At 54.8% G+C, this 17650-nt stretch overlaps 1 protein-coding gene across 1 annotated transcript; it reads right to left on the bottom strand.

Moving 5' to 3' along the window:
* Nucleotides 1–227: 227 nt before the first annotated feature.
* Nucleotides 228–3962, bottom strand: LOC135421650 (BTB/POZ domain-containing protein KCTD12-like). The gene is made up of 2 exons (XM_064670262.1): nucleotides 3845–3962; nucleotides 228–2138 (listed from the first exon to the last, which is right to left on the bottom strand). The coding sequence occupies exon 2, from the start codon at nucleotides 2112–2114 to the stop codon at nucleotides 1254–1256; it is 861 nt and encodes a 286-aa protein (XP_064526332.1). The 5' UTR covers nucleotides 2115–2138; nucleotides 3845–3962; the 3' UTR covers nucleotides 228–1253.
* Between the last annotated feature and the right edge of the window lie 13688 nt (nucleotides 3963–17650).

Consider the following 17650-nt stretch of genomic DNA (forward strand, 5'->3'; position numbering starts at 1 on the left):
CCCTACCCACCTGCCCTGGCATCTCTGCAGGGATGTGCTGCACTGCCATGGGGCCCAGCAGGGCTGGCAGCCAAAGAGGGCTCTGCTGAGATTGTCTTCCTTCCTTCTCCTCTTGATTTGAGCCCACCCACTAAAGCACATCTGTCCCTGCCCCTGTGCCAGGGCACACCTCCTGGTGCCCCCAGGCAGCACCCCCAGCTCTGCCCCTCGGCACAGACACAGCCCAGTGGGTTTGGTTCCTTTATTACACAATTCCCAGGCGTGGGAAAGCAGTGGCAGCCCCTGGAGAGCTGGGATTGGAGAGACCTTCCCAAGAGTTTGCCCAAACAGCAAGGATTCCCTTCACTGGGTGAAGTTGTGGCCGTGGCTGGAGCATCCCAACCTCATCCCTCTGATCCCATTGCTATAGAATGGAAACACAAAGGGGCTTTTTTTCCTGACAAACCTCCAAGTTTTGGAGAGATGTGTGAGCATTTTACACCCTACAGCACGTAAAGCCTCCCCCACTCCCCCCCACCTCCCTCCACATGTACATGAGCAGAGCATCTGCCCATCCACACCCTCCCACCCCCCAAAATACCCCCCCCAAGCACCCCCCCCCAGGCATCCCAGAGCAGCAGCGAGGCTTCAGCTCAGAGCTGCAAACACGGGGTGAGGTTTTACCCTCCCCAAGCGCTGCCAGTCTAAAGGCTAAGCTGCTTACAGGGGCTCATGGCAATACATCCTGCCAGGCTTCATCTTCCCAACCCCCCCTCCCCTCCCTGGCTCTGCTTCCCACCTTTCTCCGTGTCCTTAACCCAACTCTTCCTCACCCACAGCCCTTGGCAGGTCAAAGCCAGTGAGTGCAGCACAGTCCCGAGCAGCTGCAGATGGACAGGGAGCCAAGTTCAGCGTCCAACACAAGCTCATCCAGCCGCAGGAATTCCAGACAAAGCCCAGTCCGCCGTGTCCCCCCCTCCCACCCAAACCACGCGGCAGTGTCCAAGTCCACACATCCAGGGAGGGTTGGGAGCACTGCAGAAGTCGGAGAGAGGGAAGAAGGTTGGTGCTCAGCGGCTGCTACAAGGAAGAGCTGGGCAGGTTCAACGTGGAGGAAGGAGGAAGGGGGAAAAAAACCCAAAAACCAACTCAAAAGGAGGCAAAGGGGGAACGCTGGGATTCGGGGATGGATGTCTACCTTCTAGGCAACGGCCAGCACGGGAGAGGAAAGAGGGACGGTTGGTGTTTGGTTTGTGGAGGGTTGGTTGGTTGTGTCACTCACGATAGAAAACATATTCGGTGTAAGAGGTCCAGATCCTGTCGTCCGTCTGGTCGTGGGCGAAGGCACACGTGCCCGTGGAGTTGCAGGCCACCATGTGGAAGCCGGCATCGGCCAGTTTGTCAAAGGCCTGCTCCAGGAAGGTGAATTTGAGGTAGTACCTGGAGGTGTACCTCTCCGGGGGCCTGTCCGGGTCCCTGCTCTCGTTCAAGGTGTCCCCAAAGACCTCCTTGGCCAGCGAGGTCTTCCCGCACACCATGATCCGGGCCACCCTGCGGAACTTGGCGTCCGTCTGGCTGTCCCTGCCCAGGGTGTAGGAGCCCCTGTAGCCGATGGTGATGAACCCTGCCCTGCGGCCCTCGGTGCCGGCGGTGCCACCGGCCGCGGTGCCGGGCAGGGCTGTGCCGGCGGAGCTCAGCGCACGGGCAGTGTCGGCGCCGGGGGACAGCTCCTCGGGGTCGCTCTGGCAGGGATCCTCTCCCAGGGAGTTCTGCTTGCTCAGCTTCGGCGCCAACATCTTCACCAGCTCGGGCAGCATGAAGTACTCGGCCTCCCGCTGCAGCCGGCTCCGCTCCGGGAAGTGCTCCGGCAGCACCAGCTGCTGGTCCCGCATGTAATCCAGGATGTAGCGGAACAGGAACCCGTCCCGGTCCACGAAGAAGCGGCCCTTGCTGTCGCGGGCCAGGGAGCGCACGTTCTTCTGGGTGAACATCTCCCAGAGCAGGGAGCCGGGCACGCTCACCAGCGTGGGGTGCCGGGTGATGTAGACTTGCCCACCCACGTTGAGCTCGATGATGTCAGGGAAGGGGTTGTCCTCGCCGGGGTTGGCACAGCCCGCGCCGTCTGCCAGGGCCATGGTGAGCTCCCGCTGCCTTCCCACCTGCGGCACCAACCAGACACGGGGCCGTGTTAAACCTGCCGGCACACACAGCTCCCCCTGCTGCCCCCATCCCAGGGGATCCCGAGGCAGGTCACACATCGAATCATACAATCATTCGGGTTGGAAGAGCCCTCTAAGATCACTGAGTCCAGCCACTGACCCAGCACTGCCGAGCCACCACTAGATACTAAATATTAAATACTTGCTTTGGGTCAGCAAGCAGTGCAGGACTAGATCCTCATCTCTCCTGAAGTCTGGAATTCATCTCCTCACCAATCCCTGGCTCTTGGAATAAGCAGCATTAACTAGTGCCATCTTCCTTTCCAAGGCACAAGGGAGGGACCGTTCAGCCTGGTCTGACCACACCACCTGCACTCTCACAACAGTCATTCCCGGGCCTGGGGCTCGGCCCCTTTGCCCAGGAAGGCGCAGGGACACCGGATAGATGTTGACAACAGGAAAGGCAGGGCTGTCACACCCTGGGGCAGAGCAGGGACCTGCCAGCTCCGCATCCTGCCGGGCAGGAGGAGCCCCGAGACTGCCAGGGGAGGAGCATCACGGCGCAGGGTCCCTGCCCAGCCAGGGGGCTGGAGGGGTTTGTGCTCCCACTCCAGGAGCACCCACGGGGCTGCCAGAAAAGCAGTGCTTAGATAGCACCGTGAAGGACAGAGGGACGGTGCCTTTTGGCTCTTCTGCTCCGTCCTTGCTCCTGGAAAGTGCTCAAAGAGACTCAAAGCCAAGCTGAGAGATGGCAGAACCTCTCCAAGGGGCTGGGACCAAGACAAATACCGGGCTACTGGTACGGCCTCGGGCCAGATGCCACGTATTTCTACGTTTTCCAAAGACAAGGCGATTCTTGGATATCTCTTGACACTGCAAATCAGCTGCTTACATAAACCTGGCTCAGCAGGCAGACTCTGGATCCAGCCTGGCCAAGCCGTGCTCCGTGCGGGGATTTGGGTGAGAAGGGGTTCCCTGTGCTGGCAGGGCTGATCTCCAGCTCTGCCCACTCCCTGCGTGCTGTTAGTGCTGCCCTTGGGCTGCTCAGAGGTTGGGACCCCCCCGGGAACTGGTCCCACATCCCAGAAACAGCACAAAGTCTCGCCCCGTCCTTCTGTCCTGCTGTGAAGCTTCACAGGAGCAGCTCAAAAGGATCCCAACACAAATTTTCGAGAAACTAAAGGACAAAGATAGAACTATGCGGACACTTTTGGGTAGAGGGGCAGAGCTGAGCCAGCGTTTCATGGGCACACTCCTCCTCCCAGCTCACGGGGATGCTCGGGCAGAATCGGCTTTGAACGAGGAGTGACTTGGACAAGGAACAGGCTGCTGGAAAAGAGGATCAGCGCGGTCCCTCCGGCTCCCAGCTTCCCAATCCCCCTCCGCAGCGGCTTTGGGTGCCTTTCCCTGGCGATTCCATGCCCACCGTGTAGCCCAGCGGGCAGGAGCCGCCCGTGCCCGGAGCTCGCATCCCTTTGTCACGGGTGGCGGGGGGACTGCCCAGGGTGGGGTGGGGGGTTGGGGGGCGCAGGGAGAGATGCCCCAGGCACGGAGCGGGGGGGACATCAGCGGGGACATCAGCGGGGACATCAGCGGGGACATCAGCGGGGACATCAGCGGGCACAGCCCGGCTCAGCCCCGAGAGCCGGAGCCGTCCGAGCGCTCCTCGGCACCGCCCCGGCCGGGGGACCCCCCGCCCCCGTTACCTCCGCAGGGCGGCCCGGCCGCTCGGCTCCGCTCCAGGCTGTGCCGCCGCTCCCTGTCGCTTCTCCGCTGCCCGTCCCTCCGTGCCGGTCCCGCCGCTCCGCTCCGCCCGCCCAAGCCCTGGCCCCGCTGTTTTATGGCCGGGAAGGCGGCGAGCGCCGGCCCCCGCCGGCCCCGGGACCGCCTTCCCCCGCCTTCCCCCGCCTCCCTCCCCCTCTGCCTGCTCGGGCCCCCCCGTCCCCGAATTCCCTGTCCCCGCATCCCCCCATCCCCGTATCCCCCGTCCTCATCCCGTCACCGCATCCCCCCATCCCCTCGTCCCCCTTCCCCACATTCCCTGCCCCTGTATCCCTCGTCCTCGCATCCCCGTCCTCGCATCCCCGTCCCCGAATCTCCCGTCCCCGAATCCCCCGTCTCCGCATTCCCCTGTCCCTGCATCCCCCTGTCCTCACATTCCCCGCTCCCTCATCCCCCTGTCCACATATCCCGTCTCCGTGTCCTCCGTCTCCGTCCCCGTCCCCCTAGTCCCGCATCCCTCATTCCCACACCCCCCTTGTCCTCGCATCCCCCCGTCTCTGCATCCCCGTTCCCGTATCCCCCTGTCCCCGCATCCCCCCGTATCATCCCCGTATCTCCCCGGCCCTGCACCCCCGGCCCCGAATCCCCTGTCCCCGTATCCCTCGTCCTTGCACCCCATCCCTGGATCCCCCGTCCCCTCAGCCCCCTGTCCACGTATCCCCTGTCCCCATGTCCCCCGTCCCGCATCCCCCATCCCCACATTCCCCCATCCTCACATCCCCCCATCCCCATATCCCTCGTCACTGTATCCCCTGTCCCCTCATCCCCCGTCCCCACATCCCCCCATCCCCATATCCCTCGTCACTGTATCCCCTGTCCCCTCATCCCCCGTCCCCACATTCCCTGTTCCCACATCCCTGTCCCCGTATTCCCCGTCCAGGAGGACCCTCCCCATCCCCCGGGAATGCAACTCGTTAAAAACCAGAGCGAGGGACTTCTTACAGGGATAGAGAGTGCCAGAAGGGGGAACAGCTTTCAACTAAAAGAAAGCAGGTTTGGATTAGACATTGGGAAGGGATTCTTCCCTGTGAGGGTGGGGAGGTGCTGGAATGGACTTCCCAGAGAAGCTGTGGCTGCCCCATCCCTGGGATTGTCCAAGGCCAGGTTGGAGCAGGCCAGGATAGTGGCAGGTGTCCCTGCCCATGGAACTGGATGGGCTTTGAGGTCCCTTCCAACCCAAACCTTTGTGGGATGCAGTGGACGATTTGTCTCCAATGCAGGATCCAGCAGGCAAAAATGTACCAACAGCCCATTTATTGCTATTCCTGGGATGATCTTAAATTCCTGAGCTGTGGGGGCTGAAATCCCCTTTCTCAAGGTATGAGTGACACCAGTGGGATCATAAAGAGCTCAGCCAGCTGTGCCAGCCTGTTTATCGGTGCTGGAAAAGCCAGACACGAGAAGGGAGAATCCAGCTCTTCTTTGTTTGTGTGAAAAGGCCAGTTTTCTGCAAAACCAGGAAAATACAACTCCAAACAACACCTCAATATTTGCTCACTTCCTAAAACTCTGTTGAGGACAGCATAAACCCCAGTGTTCTGTGACAGCAGAGCTGGCCTGAGTTTGTGTCCCTGTCAAATTTTCTAAGGGCAGGAGATGCAATTTCTTCTTCTCCTAAAGATCAGATCCCACCCTGAATCTGGGCACTTATGTCCGAGGAATTTTTCTGTGTGGGCTTCTCATTGTTGTTTTCTTGTATCCCCGGGCTGTTTGCTTGTTGCCCCATAAATTACAGGAACTTTGCCATGTGCATGTTTTATGAGATGTATTTATAGATGGGGGAAAGTTAAAAAATGAGCTGAAGTGTTTTGAAATTGTAGAAACGAAGAACATCAAATGCTCTTAACTAAACAAAAAAAAATAATAAAATAAGGATGTTTTTAACAACATAGTTGTTAAAAATTTTGTTTCACCTGCAAATGTTAGAACTTAAGAGACAAAGATGATGGAAACTCGGAGAGTGAAATTTCTCCTCCCCAGACTGTTGTGTGAAATGGTTACAGCTGGGTTTGAACCTAACCAAAAGCTGGCTGGGATGGAGGGATGGAGGGATGGATGGATGGAGGGATGGGTGGAGGGAGGGATGGATGGAGGGAGGGAGGGAGGGATGGAGGGATGGATGGAGGGAGGGATGGAGGGATGGATGGAGGGAGGGATGGAGGGATGGAGGGATGGATGGATGGATGGAGGGAGGGATGGAGGGATGGATGGAGGGAGGGATGGATGGAGGGAGGGATGGATGGAGGGAGGGATGGAGGGATGGAGGGATGGATGGAAAGATGAAGCTTTGCTCAGGAGGTGGTTGAAGCATCTTTGAAATCGCCCTGTGGGCAAATTTAGTCACCGTGAGCCTGTTTGACTGTGAGGGGTGGGTTGGGATGAAATCCAGTGTGTTTCTGTCCCACTCTTCTGGAGGCCTGGTCCAAAGTGCCTGCAAGTCCATTGGAAAATTCCCAGTCTGTTGGGCAGAAAACTCTGTGTCTGGAAGATGCCGTGACCCCCAACTCTCACCAAGGATAATGGTCCAGCTCGTCAGCCCATCCTCCCTCTCACCCATCCTGGGTCACTGGGGACTTGCAGAGAAGCAAAGGACACTGAAAAAACTCTCAATGAAACCCCTCTGTAACTCCATAAACCCCTCTGATGTTCCCAGTGGGAACAGTAGCCCACTCAACATCCCCCAAGCCACAAGGCATCAGGGCTCTGGGTTTTGTTGGAAGTACCTACAGGAAGTTCCAGTCCTCTGATTTCCCCAACTCCATCAGAGACTTATTTCCTTGAGAGCTTAAATTGTTCCATCAAACTTGGTTGGAATTGCCCAAAGAATTCAAAATATCTGGGGGAGGAGAGAGGCAGCAACTCCCTGTGTCACACACAGTTCCCATCACATTGATCTTTTTTCATTAGGAAATGAGCCTAAAAATAACCTGAATTTGATAATGAGTTTAGAAGGCCACAAAAGCAAGGCTGCCCAGGGAATTAGCTGGACATTCCCTACAGAAAGTGCTCTGCCCAGTGGCCTTGGCAAGGTGGGATCCCTGCCCTGGGAGGCTGCAGGGATGGGGCCCCTGTTTTAGGGTCAGCAGAGTTATAGGATCACAGGATCAGTAAGGGTGGGAAAGCCCACCAAGGCCACAGAGCCCAACTGCTCCTCCAGCACTGCCAAGGCCACCCTTGTCCCCAAGTGCCACATCCCCATGGCTGTTAAATCCCTCCAGGGATGTGGGGACTCCACCCCTGCCATGGGCAGCTGTGTCAGGGCTGGACAACTCTTCCCACGAAGAAATTTTCCCTAATATCCAATTTAAACCAATTTATCCCGTGCGGGTGGGAGCCAAGGACAGGCAAGTGAGAGGAGAAATGTGTTAGATGGCACCTTCCTCTCCTGTTGGTGTTCAGATGGATCAGACTCAAATCCCTGCAAATTCCAGGCCAGAACCATCTGAGCAACAGTCCAGCCTGTGAGATCTCACCCCGGTGCCTGGCTTGTCCCATGTGATGTGCCACTGCTGCCTTTGCCACTGTCCCATCTCTGCTGCCTCAGTGCTTTGTCCTCCATACTGATGACTTAAACTCTGTATTATATAAAATTTTAGGGGCTCAAATTGGTGCAAGTATTTCCATGAGCTGCCATGGAAATCATCCAGGCCACTGCTGACGTGGCTTGAGGCAACGGGAAACGCGATCTCCAGAGAAGGGGAAGATGTCTGGCACCACAGAAGCATCAAGGGGGTCTGGAAAGTCACGAGAAGTTGCCAAGAGGGTTTATAAACCAGCTTTTACAAGTTCTTCCAGCGGAGAATGGAACAAGAATTTGGGTCCCTCTCCGACTTCTGAAGATTTTTATCGACCGCAGGAGTGGGAGATGATTCATCCCCATCCCAAGAGAAGGCAGGACTGGGCTCAGTGTGGCTTTGTTTGCGTCCACTGTGTGATTACACAGGGTCTGCTGATTGCAGGGAAGGCACTGGCATCACTTCCTGGCTGGAATTCCCAGTTCTTCATGTTCTCTGAGCTTGGACACAATTCACTTCACCCCGTGGTGCCTCATCCTCCTCATCCCCCGCCCAGAAGGTCCTGCCCACCCCTCAGTCACCATTGTTAAAACCCTGTGGTGCTGCCCCAAAACTCTTTGAAAGCTCTTTAAAGATTCATTTTTAAGGACTGAACGGGTGTAAACCGAAAATAAGACACAAATGCTTCCATTGCCTGATTTTTTTTTTCTCAGCTGAGAAAAAGAAAAGAAATATAATAAATATAATAAATCCATTGTGAGCCCTGCTCTGAGGAGGACCTTGTGATCCATCACGTTGCAAGGATGTCCCAGAGAACTGATGCTGCTACACCAGCCCCTTATCTAGAGAAAACAAAGAGAAACACGTGTTGAGAGAGGCATGTTTACCAGAGGAAAAAAAATCCCCTATTTCCTGCACTCAGAAGGGTTCAGCACACTGAGGTTCAGATTCCTCTGTGCCACTGTCATGACTCCCCAACGAGGACTGAAAGCAGGAATCTTTCATCCTTAAACAAAGTGGAATCAGTCCTAAAAAGGCAGCAGAAACCCAGAGTGTGAGACTCCTATGGGGCACTGAATTATTTTTAACACATTTGAGGCACTGCATTATTTTTATACATTTGGGCCACTGCATTATCTTTATATGTTTAGGGCACTGCATTATTCTCAATACATTTTGGGGCACTGCATTATTCTTAACACATTTGGGAGAACTGCATTATTGTCAATACATTTGGGGCAGTGCATTATTTACACATTTGGGACACTGCATTATTTACACATTTGTGGCACTGAGCACTGCATTATTTTTATCCATTTGAGGCACTGCATTATTTACACATTTGGGGCACTACATTGTTTTAATAAGTTTGGGGCACTGCATTATTTTTGAGACATCTGAGGCACTGCATTATTTTTGTAAGTTTGGGGCACTGCATTATTTTGAATTAATTTGGAGCACTGCATTGTTTTGATAACTTTGGAGCGCTGCATTGTTTTGAATACATTCGAGGTCTTATGGTTGGATTGTCATCAGTGAGAAAATCACCCTTTACAGCATCTCTGCTCCTCCTGGTACTTCCAACTCCCTCTCCCTCTTCCCTCTTCCGTCTTCCCTCCCTCCATCCTCCTTTATTCCTCCTTTGTGCAGGGTTTCCTTCGGTTCCCCTCCTGCCACTCCCTCTCCGTGGGTTCAATTAAAATCCCACCCTGGGCTTTTTGAGTGAGAATATCAGGGGGTTGCAGGGGCTCTCACCCCTGAGTTCTGCCCCCAGGCAGGCTCCTGGATGCCCAGAAATCAGCAGCGATCCACCCGGAGACACAGCCGTGCCTCCCCTGCTTCCCCTCCAGCTGTGCCGGGAGCCACGGCCCGCATGGACACCTGAAGGGAAAGGGAAGCGATACCACAGCTCTGCCCTCCCCTCGCTGTGCCCCGGAGCAGCCTGGAAACTCCAGCCATTGCCAGCTTCTAAAAAAAACCCCCGTGGATAATCTGCTTGTGCCCGGCCGGGAGGAGCTCAGGTGGCTTTGCAGCTCCGCGGAGCAGCCGCGCACGTCTGACCCCGCTCCCTCCCCAGAGCCCAGGCTGGCACTTCAATAATTCACTTACACACCTGATCTTTCCCGTTTTTAGCAGCATCTGCCAACTCACACTACAGTTGTCGTGCCCGTCGTGTGACAGATAGGTTTGGACAAGGAAGGGAAAGGGCTGTGCTTAATGGTGCGCTTTAATTGGCTTTTCATTATGAAAGCTCAGACGGCTGCGCGGGGAAGTGCGGCTGGATTCCGGCAGCAGGACGAGGGCAGGGCTGCAAACTCCTCCCAAAACGTGGGAGCTGCCGAGGATCGAGATTTCGGCTCGGTGACATCACTAGAGGAGGATTTTCCAGTCACCGCTGATGGAAATGATGGAAATGCTGCACTGGAGACACATCCATCCTGTGCAGTGTTTGCTGAGAGCAACCAGAACATGCCAACGAGCTCATCTCACCATCTGGAGGCAAGAACTGGATGGCCTTGGAATTACTCACCCCTAAAGCAGAGATGTCCCACACAGTCCTTTCTTTGAGGGCACTTTCAAGCTGGGAAATGAAAATCCTGACACAGGATAAGGAAAGAACTGTCAGAGCAAAGCCCAGTGAGGAAAGATTCTGGAGCAGGTTTGGGAAAATTCCACCCTGAGAGGGAAAGGGGATTAGGAATGGTCTGGCCACAGCAGAAACACTCCCTGAAAAGCAGCACTGAGCCCGTGGGACAGGGGCAAACCAAACCCTGCCAGTGCTTCTCTGCCTTGCACTCTCTGTGATCACTCTGCAGGACTTTTTCCCCCCAGGTGAATTCTCCAAACCAAATTCTGCCCCCGGGACAACCCAGCCAGTGTGACCTGCTGCTGAAGCAGCTGCCCTGGCCTTTACCTTATCAAAAACTCACTCTCCTACAGGTGCTTGTGTCCTCTGCAAGAGCAAACATCCTGCCCTGGGGTTTCTAGGATGCAGCTCATTTACACAGCGAGCTGGAAACAACCTGGGCTGTAAAACTCCCCTGGAACACTTTGATTTTCATAATCAGAGGATATATTTAGGTGCTAGTCAGTAAGACCTGAGCTTATATCATACAACAGAGGGGTGGGATAAGAAAATCTAAGATCTAAATGGAGGGAGGTGGCAGGTGGGGGGCAGGAGAATCCTTCATCAGCCTCGTGCAGACGGTCTGTTCCTCAGGCTCTGCCAACGTGGTGCCCCGGGGTGAAGATGCCATCTGGCTTGGCAGAGCAGCCAGCCTGGGGATAGGGATGGTGCAGGCAGAGGGGGGCAGGAGGATCTGTCAGAGCAACAAACCCAGGGTACCCCAAAGCAAGCCCAGTGTGTGCCCTCCCCATGCTTTCCTGCAAACAGAAGGGATTTCAACCTCGTATTTTCCATGTCTCCCAGCTCAGACGAGTTTCAAGTGCTGTCTTAATGCTGCAGATGAGAGATCCCGTGTGCTCTACATGGCATGAGGACACTCTGCAGATCAGCAAAGGGCAGGAGGAGCATTTTCAGAAGAGCAGGAAGCTCCTTTCAACCTGAGGTGCACAGGAAACCAGAGGTGCACAGGAAATGGGTCACACGCTCCCGGCTCAGGAAGGAAGGACCAAGCTGCTTTGAGACACTCATGGGAGCCCCTGAAAAACTTGGGTGTGTGTTACAGGTCCTTGGAAACAGGGCTGTGGCATCAAACTCCACAGCTTTGGTTGGTCTCTGCTGGAAACACCAGGTCTCACGTGGGCTGGAAGTGTCCTCCAAGGTCACCCGTGCTCCACCAAACTCATTGTGCAGGCAATCTTCTGGATGGAACAAATTCCACCTGGAAAGTGGCCAAGAGCCTTCCCATCTTCAGCCATTTCTTCCCCAAAAGGGCTCTCCAGCCCTGGCTCAGCTGCCCAGGGCAGGGGTGGAGTCCCCATCCCTGGGGGGATTTAACAGCCCTGTGGATGTGGCACTTGGGGACACGGGTCAGTGGTGGCCTTGGCAGTGCTGGGGAAGGGTTGGACTCGATGGTCTCAGAGGGCTTTTCCAACCTCAATGATTTTGTGATTATCTCCATGGGTCCATGGCTTGTTCTTTCCACATCTTCTCATGCCACCATCCCCCTTCAGCTTCGAGGTCTGGTCCCTTCTGCCCTGGGGACACACGGGGCTGATTTACCACTGTCACAGTGGCTCAAAGGCAAGCCAGGACCGAGCTCCCTGAGCCACCCCCAGCCCTGGGCCAGCACAAACAAGAGCTCCAGGTGTGTTAGGAACACCCCCAGGCTCAACTCCCACCCTCCTGGCCACGCAGGGGGGATTTGCTGCCCCGTCCTGCAGCTGGACAGACGGAGGCACAAGAGCATCCCTGTGCCTTTGCCAGCCCTGGGAGCCAAGGGGCGATTCTGGAAAGCTCAGTCTCATCCGAGCTCTGTGCCAAGGAAATTTGTTGTGCCTCGTGACTCTGAGCACCCTGGCAGTGCCAGGGCAGGCTGGGAAAAGAGTCTTCCCTGAGCCTTCCTGGAGCTTGGGAGGGTGTTTGCAGCACAGCACTGACCTCTCCAGCTCAGCTGCTCAGATGTGACCCCGCAAAGCTCTTCCTGCCGGGCTGGTTTGGAAGCCCAGAGCCCTGCTGGGCACTTGGAGGCTGCCAGGCAGGGACTGAAGCCTGGCACAGGGACAGAGCTGTGGGAACTGCTGGGAGAAGCAGGAGAGCTTTCTGAATAGACACTTTAGCCTTTAAAAGTTGCCAGGACAGAGGAAGGATCAGGAATCATAGAGCCCTTGGATTGGAAGGGACTTTTAAGAATATCTTGTCCCAACCCCCTGCCACGGGCAGGGACACCTTCCACTTAGGAATGTGATTCACTCCCACACTGTACCAGTGCCAGGAGAAGCTACTGAGTTGAGAGCCTGCCCTGAGTGACAAAATGGCATTTTACACGTGCTTGACATTTCCAAGGGTGTTTGTCTACCACCGATCGATGGCGAGGGACAGGAACTGATTAGAGGCTCTCAAGGAGTTGCTTTTAAGCAGAAAATCTGCTCCTGGCTGATACCCTGCCAGCTCCTTCCAAGTTCAGCCTGGCCTTCAGATCTGATCCTGCCTAACTCCTCCATCTCCTGCCAGGAGGGTTTGGAAGTGGGGAAAGGAATCATTTTTTGGGGGAATGTGTTATAACTTCACGCCCCTCTGTTTTCCCCTGGCCCAGGGGGAGCCTTGGACAAGTGCACAGGGATTTGGGCAGTGTTCTTGGCCATGAGGGATGCAAAGACCCCGTGGCTTTCATGGCTTTCATTCTCCAGCAGCTCCAACAGTGAGCTCGGGTTTGTCCCTGGATGAGACTTGTCTGAGGATCTCCAGCATCTCCCCCAGGCAGGTTGTGCTCACCTCCTTCTCCCAAGTAACAAGTGACAGGACAGGAGGAAACAGCCCCAAATTGTGCCACAGAAGGGTTAAGTTGGATATGAGGGAAAATTCCTTCATGGAAAGGGCTGTCCAGCCCTGGCACAGGCTGGAGTTCCCATCCCTGGGGGGATTTAAAAGCCACGTGGATGTGGCACTTGGGACATGGGTTAGTGGTGGCCTTGGCAGTGCTGGGGAACAGTTGGATCTGGAGCCATCATTCCAATCTATACACAGTGTCAGGGAGCAAAACCAGCTGAATTCCAGCTGGTCACTCCCTCTGTAGTTCCCCTCTGACAGTAAAACTCAGTTTTTATAGTCCCAGTTTAGCCTGTGTCACAATTCTCTCCCTCTCCCCCTCCTAGACATAATTTAATTCAATTAATCTGATCATCTGCACAACCTATCAGCAAAAGAAATCTTAATAACTGACTCAATGTACTGAATTAATGGATATTTATTAGTATTCATTACATTCATCACCATCTGACAGGGCTGGAACTGTGGAAACATGGGGGGAAAAGAGTGATAACTCTCTTTCCAGCTTAGAACTCCTGTTGGATCAAACCTTTATCTCACCCCAAATGTGTCATACAAAGCTCCATCTTGCTGTGAAATCCAGGTGGGGACACACAGACACACAGACACACGTACACACACACACAAAGGACCATAAACGGCTTGAGAGAGGCTTGCAGTGAGTTTTGGGGTCAGCTGGGGCCACAAGTGCCTGATTTGTCTGTGCTTTGCAGGCTTTTCAGAAGAGGCATTACCAGGAAAAGCTTTTTCAAACATGTTTTGCTGTTGGTTTTCGTTTTGGTTTTGAAGTGGTTCCTACATCTGAGGTCAGTTGCTACCACCAACCCCAGAACCGCAGGTCGAGGTGCAAAGGCTGGGGTTTTTTTCTTTATATTCTTCTTCACCAACCTTTAAAAATTATTCTTCCACTGCCACAGAGCCAAAGGCAGAAGAAAACCCCAAACCTCCCAACCCTTCCTATGCTTCAACCCCTGGGCAATGCCTCCTCCTATGGGTGGCTGTGATAATTTCCAGCACGAAGGGTTTGGTGCAGCACAGGCTCCCGAGGTCCAGACCACTTAGACAATCCCTAAAAATCAGGGGAGGGGGTAAACTTAACGCAGCTCTGACACAGAGTTCCCCGTGGCACAGCTGCACTGCTCCGTGGCCGTGAAGAAATAAATAATGCTGGTTGGATCGGGAGAAACACTCCCCAAAGTGGCCCTGGAGGTGGCTGAGCCCTGCCCCGTGTTTTCCAGGCTGTAGGTCCCAGGGAACTGTGTTGTCTGGGATCAGCTGCTTCTGCTGATCTTAGCAGTGTTTTACCTTCAGGCATCTCCTGGTTTGGGGGTTGGGCTGGGCAGGGAGCAGGGGGTGGCTCTGATGGGGATGTTTCCTTCGCTGTCCTGTTTGGGAAGGTTTATTACCTCTGGGATGAGTGTCTACTGAAACATCCCAAGGAGTGAGCTGGGATGGAATCACAGAGTGGTTTGGGTTGGGAGGGACCTTAAAACCCATCCAGTCCCACCCCCTGCCATGGGCAGGGACACCTTCCACTACCCCAGGCTGCTCCAAGCCCCGTCCAACCTGGCCTGGGACACTTCCAGGGATGGGGCAGCCACAGCTTCTCTGGGCAACCTGTGCCAGGGCCTCCCCACCCTCATTGGTAAAAAATTCTTCCTAATATCCAGTTTAAACCTGATTTCTTTCAGTTTAAGACCATCCCTCTTGACCCTCCCTGCAAGGACACACAGACTCATCTCACCCCAGCCCAACCTCTGTTTGAACTCACCTTTTTCTCACCCAAAGCTCAGCTCACCCTTCTTATTAAAGTGCCACTTCAGAGCTGCTTTTCAGGTGGATTTAACTAGAACTGAAAACCCCCAACACTGCAAAGGTGAAAGCTTTTATTCCCTGGCTTCTCCCGTTTCCACAGAGAGCACAGAGCCAGCAGTGGTTGTGACACTGCTCCAAGAGGTGACTCACACTTTGCCCTCACTTCACCTGCTGGAAGCTCTCAGCTGGTGCTCAGCTCACCCTGATGCCCCAGACGATGCCATGGCAATGCCTGGCAACCACCACACGGGCAGGGCTGGAAAAATCCACTACAAACAACCATGGGGTTCCACGTTTTTCATCAAAAAAAGGCCAAAGAGTTTTCCAGACACGGGTCAGCGACCTCTTTTGCCCTTGCAAGCCAGAAGGTGGGGTCACCAAGGAGGGCGACTGAGCAACTTCTCAAAGATCCCTCAAATATAAGAGATTCCTTATATATATATATATATATAAATATGTGTAAAAATGGATATTGAAATGTTATGAGAGATAAATGTTCCTTATAGAAGCTTTCCTTAGATATAGAGAAGATGATTTTTACAACAAGGGGGGTAAAACACTGGCACGGGTTGCCCAGAGAAGCTGTGGCTGCCCCATCCCTGGAAGTGTCCAAGGCCAGGTTGGAGCAATCTGGGATAGTGGGAGGTGTCTGTGCCCATGGCAGGGGATGAGACTGGATGAGATTTAAGGTCCCTCACAACCCAAACCATTCCATGATTCCATGGACAGGTGAGGGAGGGCTCAGGAGACGGACACCCAACCCCAGCATCTCTCCTGCATCTACAACTTCCCCGCTCCACAGCTTGGACCAGAAGTAATGTTTTGTCATTTTCTTATTCCTTCCCTCCTCCTGAGCATCAGGAATGTCACTCGGGCAGAAACAAGTTGATGCTCCCAATATTTCCAGGAGGCTGAGGAGCAGCACGGTTGATCTCACCCCTCTCCAGAGGAACGCGCCAGGCACGGGGCCAAAAGCACAGCAGCTGTTGAGGCCACAAACCCGTGCCTAGGGAAGCATGAAAAAGTGCTGAATGGACAGCAAACGGGAGGCAGCAATTTAAGGAAGCTCTCTGTGATTGCCCTGCAGCACATCTGGCTGGGACACACGGCTTTACCCTCTCTCCTCACTTTGCTGGGGTCTAACTCCCGGCTCACCCTGCTCGGGGTGAGCTCTTGTCTCCTCTCACCCACCTCGAAGTCACGTTCACCTCCCTCACAAACACAGATTGGGGTTGGAAGAGCCCTTTAAAGCCCACCCAGTCCCACCCCCTGCCATGGGCAGGGCCACCTTCCCCTAGCCCAGGTTGCTCAGAGCCCCACCCAGTCCTGCTGTCAGCACTGAGGTAGAAGCCGAGAGGTTTTTGGAGTTTTTCCACCCACAAAACAGTGAGACCTTCCCAGCCTTCATTCTTTGAGGTGAACCAGGCCTGGCACTGACCTGCACCTCGCTCTTCCCTAGGGGTGTGACTCCTTGTCACATCCAAGGGACCACGGGGGGCAGGGGCTGCTCTGGAGTGGTCCTTCCTCTCCCAGCTTCATCCAGGCGTCCCTCAGACCTGCTGCTCCAAAAAAAGGTTTTGGCCTCCAGGACTCACTAGTTCTATTTCCTTGGAAAACTCCCAGGCACCTCAGAAAATGGATTGGGGCCACAGGACTCTCCCCCCCCTCCTCTCTCATCCTTTACCTTCGTTACCTCTCCCCTCACAAAGCTCATCCCTTGCTGCCAATAAAGGCACCACATCCCACCCCCAGCCGTGCCCATGGCACTGACTGGATTTAGCCAGGGCACAGGAGCCACCCTGGCACAGTGACACAGTTTGTTGCCCTCTGGCCCTGCCCAGACCTGCTGCCAGCACACAGCAAAGCAGCCCCTGTCAGAGCTGGATGTTCCTGAACCGCTCTGTGGAGGAAACGCTGAATTTTTCATGTGCCCGGTGAGCAATGAGACTCATTTTCCCCTTAAGTAGGTTTAAGGTGGCTGTTGTTTTTCCGGGCAGCTGCTGTGCAAAGGGAGGGATGGCCTGGCTGGGAAGCACCTCGGGTGGTGTCTGGGGTGTCTGTGTGAAAGGAGAAACAGGAAAATGCAGCAGGAATGGGAAGGGGGTTGGCAAAAAGGAGCTGGCAGGGAAGGACTTGTGTAGGATCTGCATGTCCTGCAGGTTCAGAACGTCCCTGAGACCCCACAACTCACCCCAGAGCTGCTGTTGGCATCAGGTAAATATTGAGAGTGTGTTCAAACAGTGGGAGCTCTGCAATGGGGCCAGGTGGGAGGCTGAGAATGCTTTTGGTGCCTGAGAACGACATGAGGAGCTCATGGGAGAAGGGTCCATGGCAGCTGTGCCACATGGAGAGGTGTTACCTACTTAGGGAGCCCTTAAACCAGAGCCCCAGTGTGGATTTGCTTTGGCTGGACTCCTTCCTCACCCTATTCCTTTGCATTTTTTAGGGCAAGTGGCCCTGGCCAGTGTGGGAGACTGGGCTGGAAATGTGGACACCCCTTCCCAGCTGAGGTCTCAGTCTTTGGAGGGGAAGAGGGTCCTCTGGGCTGGGCTGGGCTGGGCTGGTGGGACTCACATCCCTGAGCTGTGCTGGCTTCAGTTTAAACTCCTCTGGTGCAACACTGCTCTTGGTGCCTCTCAGGAGTGGGTTTGGCTCCATGAGTGTAACACTCATGACAGGTTAAGCAGGGGCTGTTTTTCCTGCAGAAGACACATCCTCCGTGGTGGGGTTGAGGTGACATGTGCTCCCAGACCACTGAGGAGCTCGTCCTCGAGGCTGCAGCTCCCTGGAGGGATAGAAAGCTCAGCTTTAAATGCACCTTCTTTGGATCAGCACCTTGAAAGGGCATTTTCAGAAGAGGAGACTGAGGGGAGACCTCATTGGGATCTTCAACATCCTTGTGAGGGGAGTGGAGGGGCAGCTCCAACCTCTGCTCTGGGACCAGGGAC

This window comes from Pseudopipra pipra, chromosome 13 (genome assembly GCF_036250125.1).
Source record: "Pseudopipra pipra isolate bDixPip1 chromosome 13, bDixPip1.hap1, whole genome shotgun sequence".
Classification (NCBI taxonomy): Eukaryota; Metazoa; Chordata; class Aves; order Passeriformes; family Pipridae; genus Pseudopipra; species Pseudopipra pipra.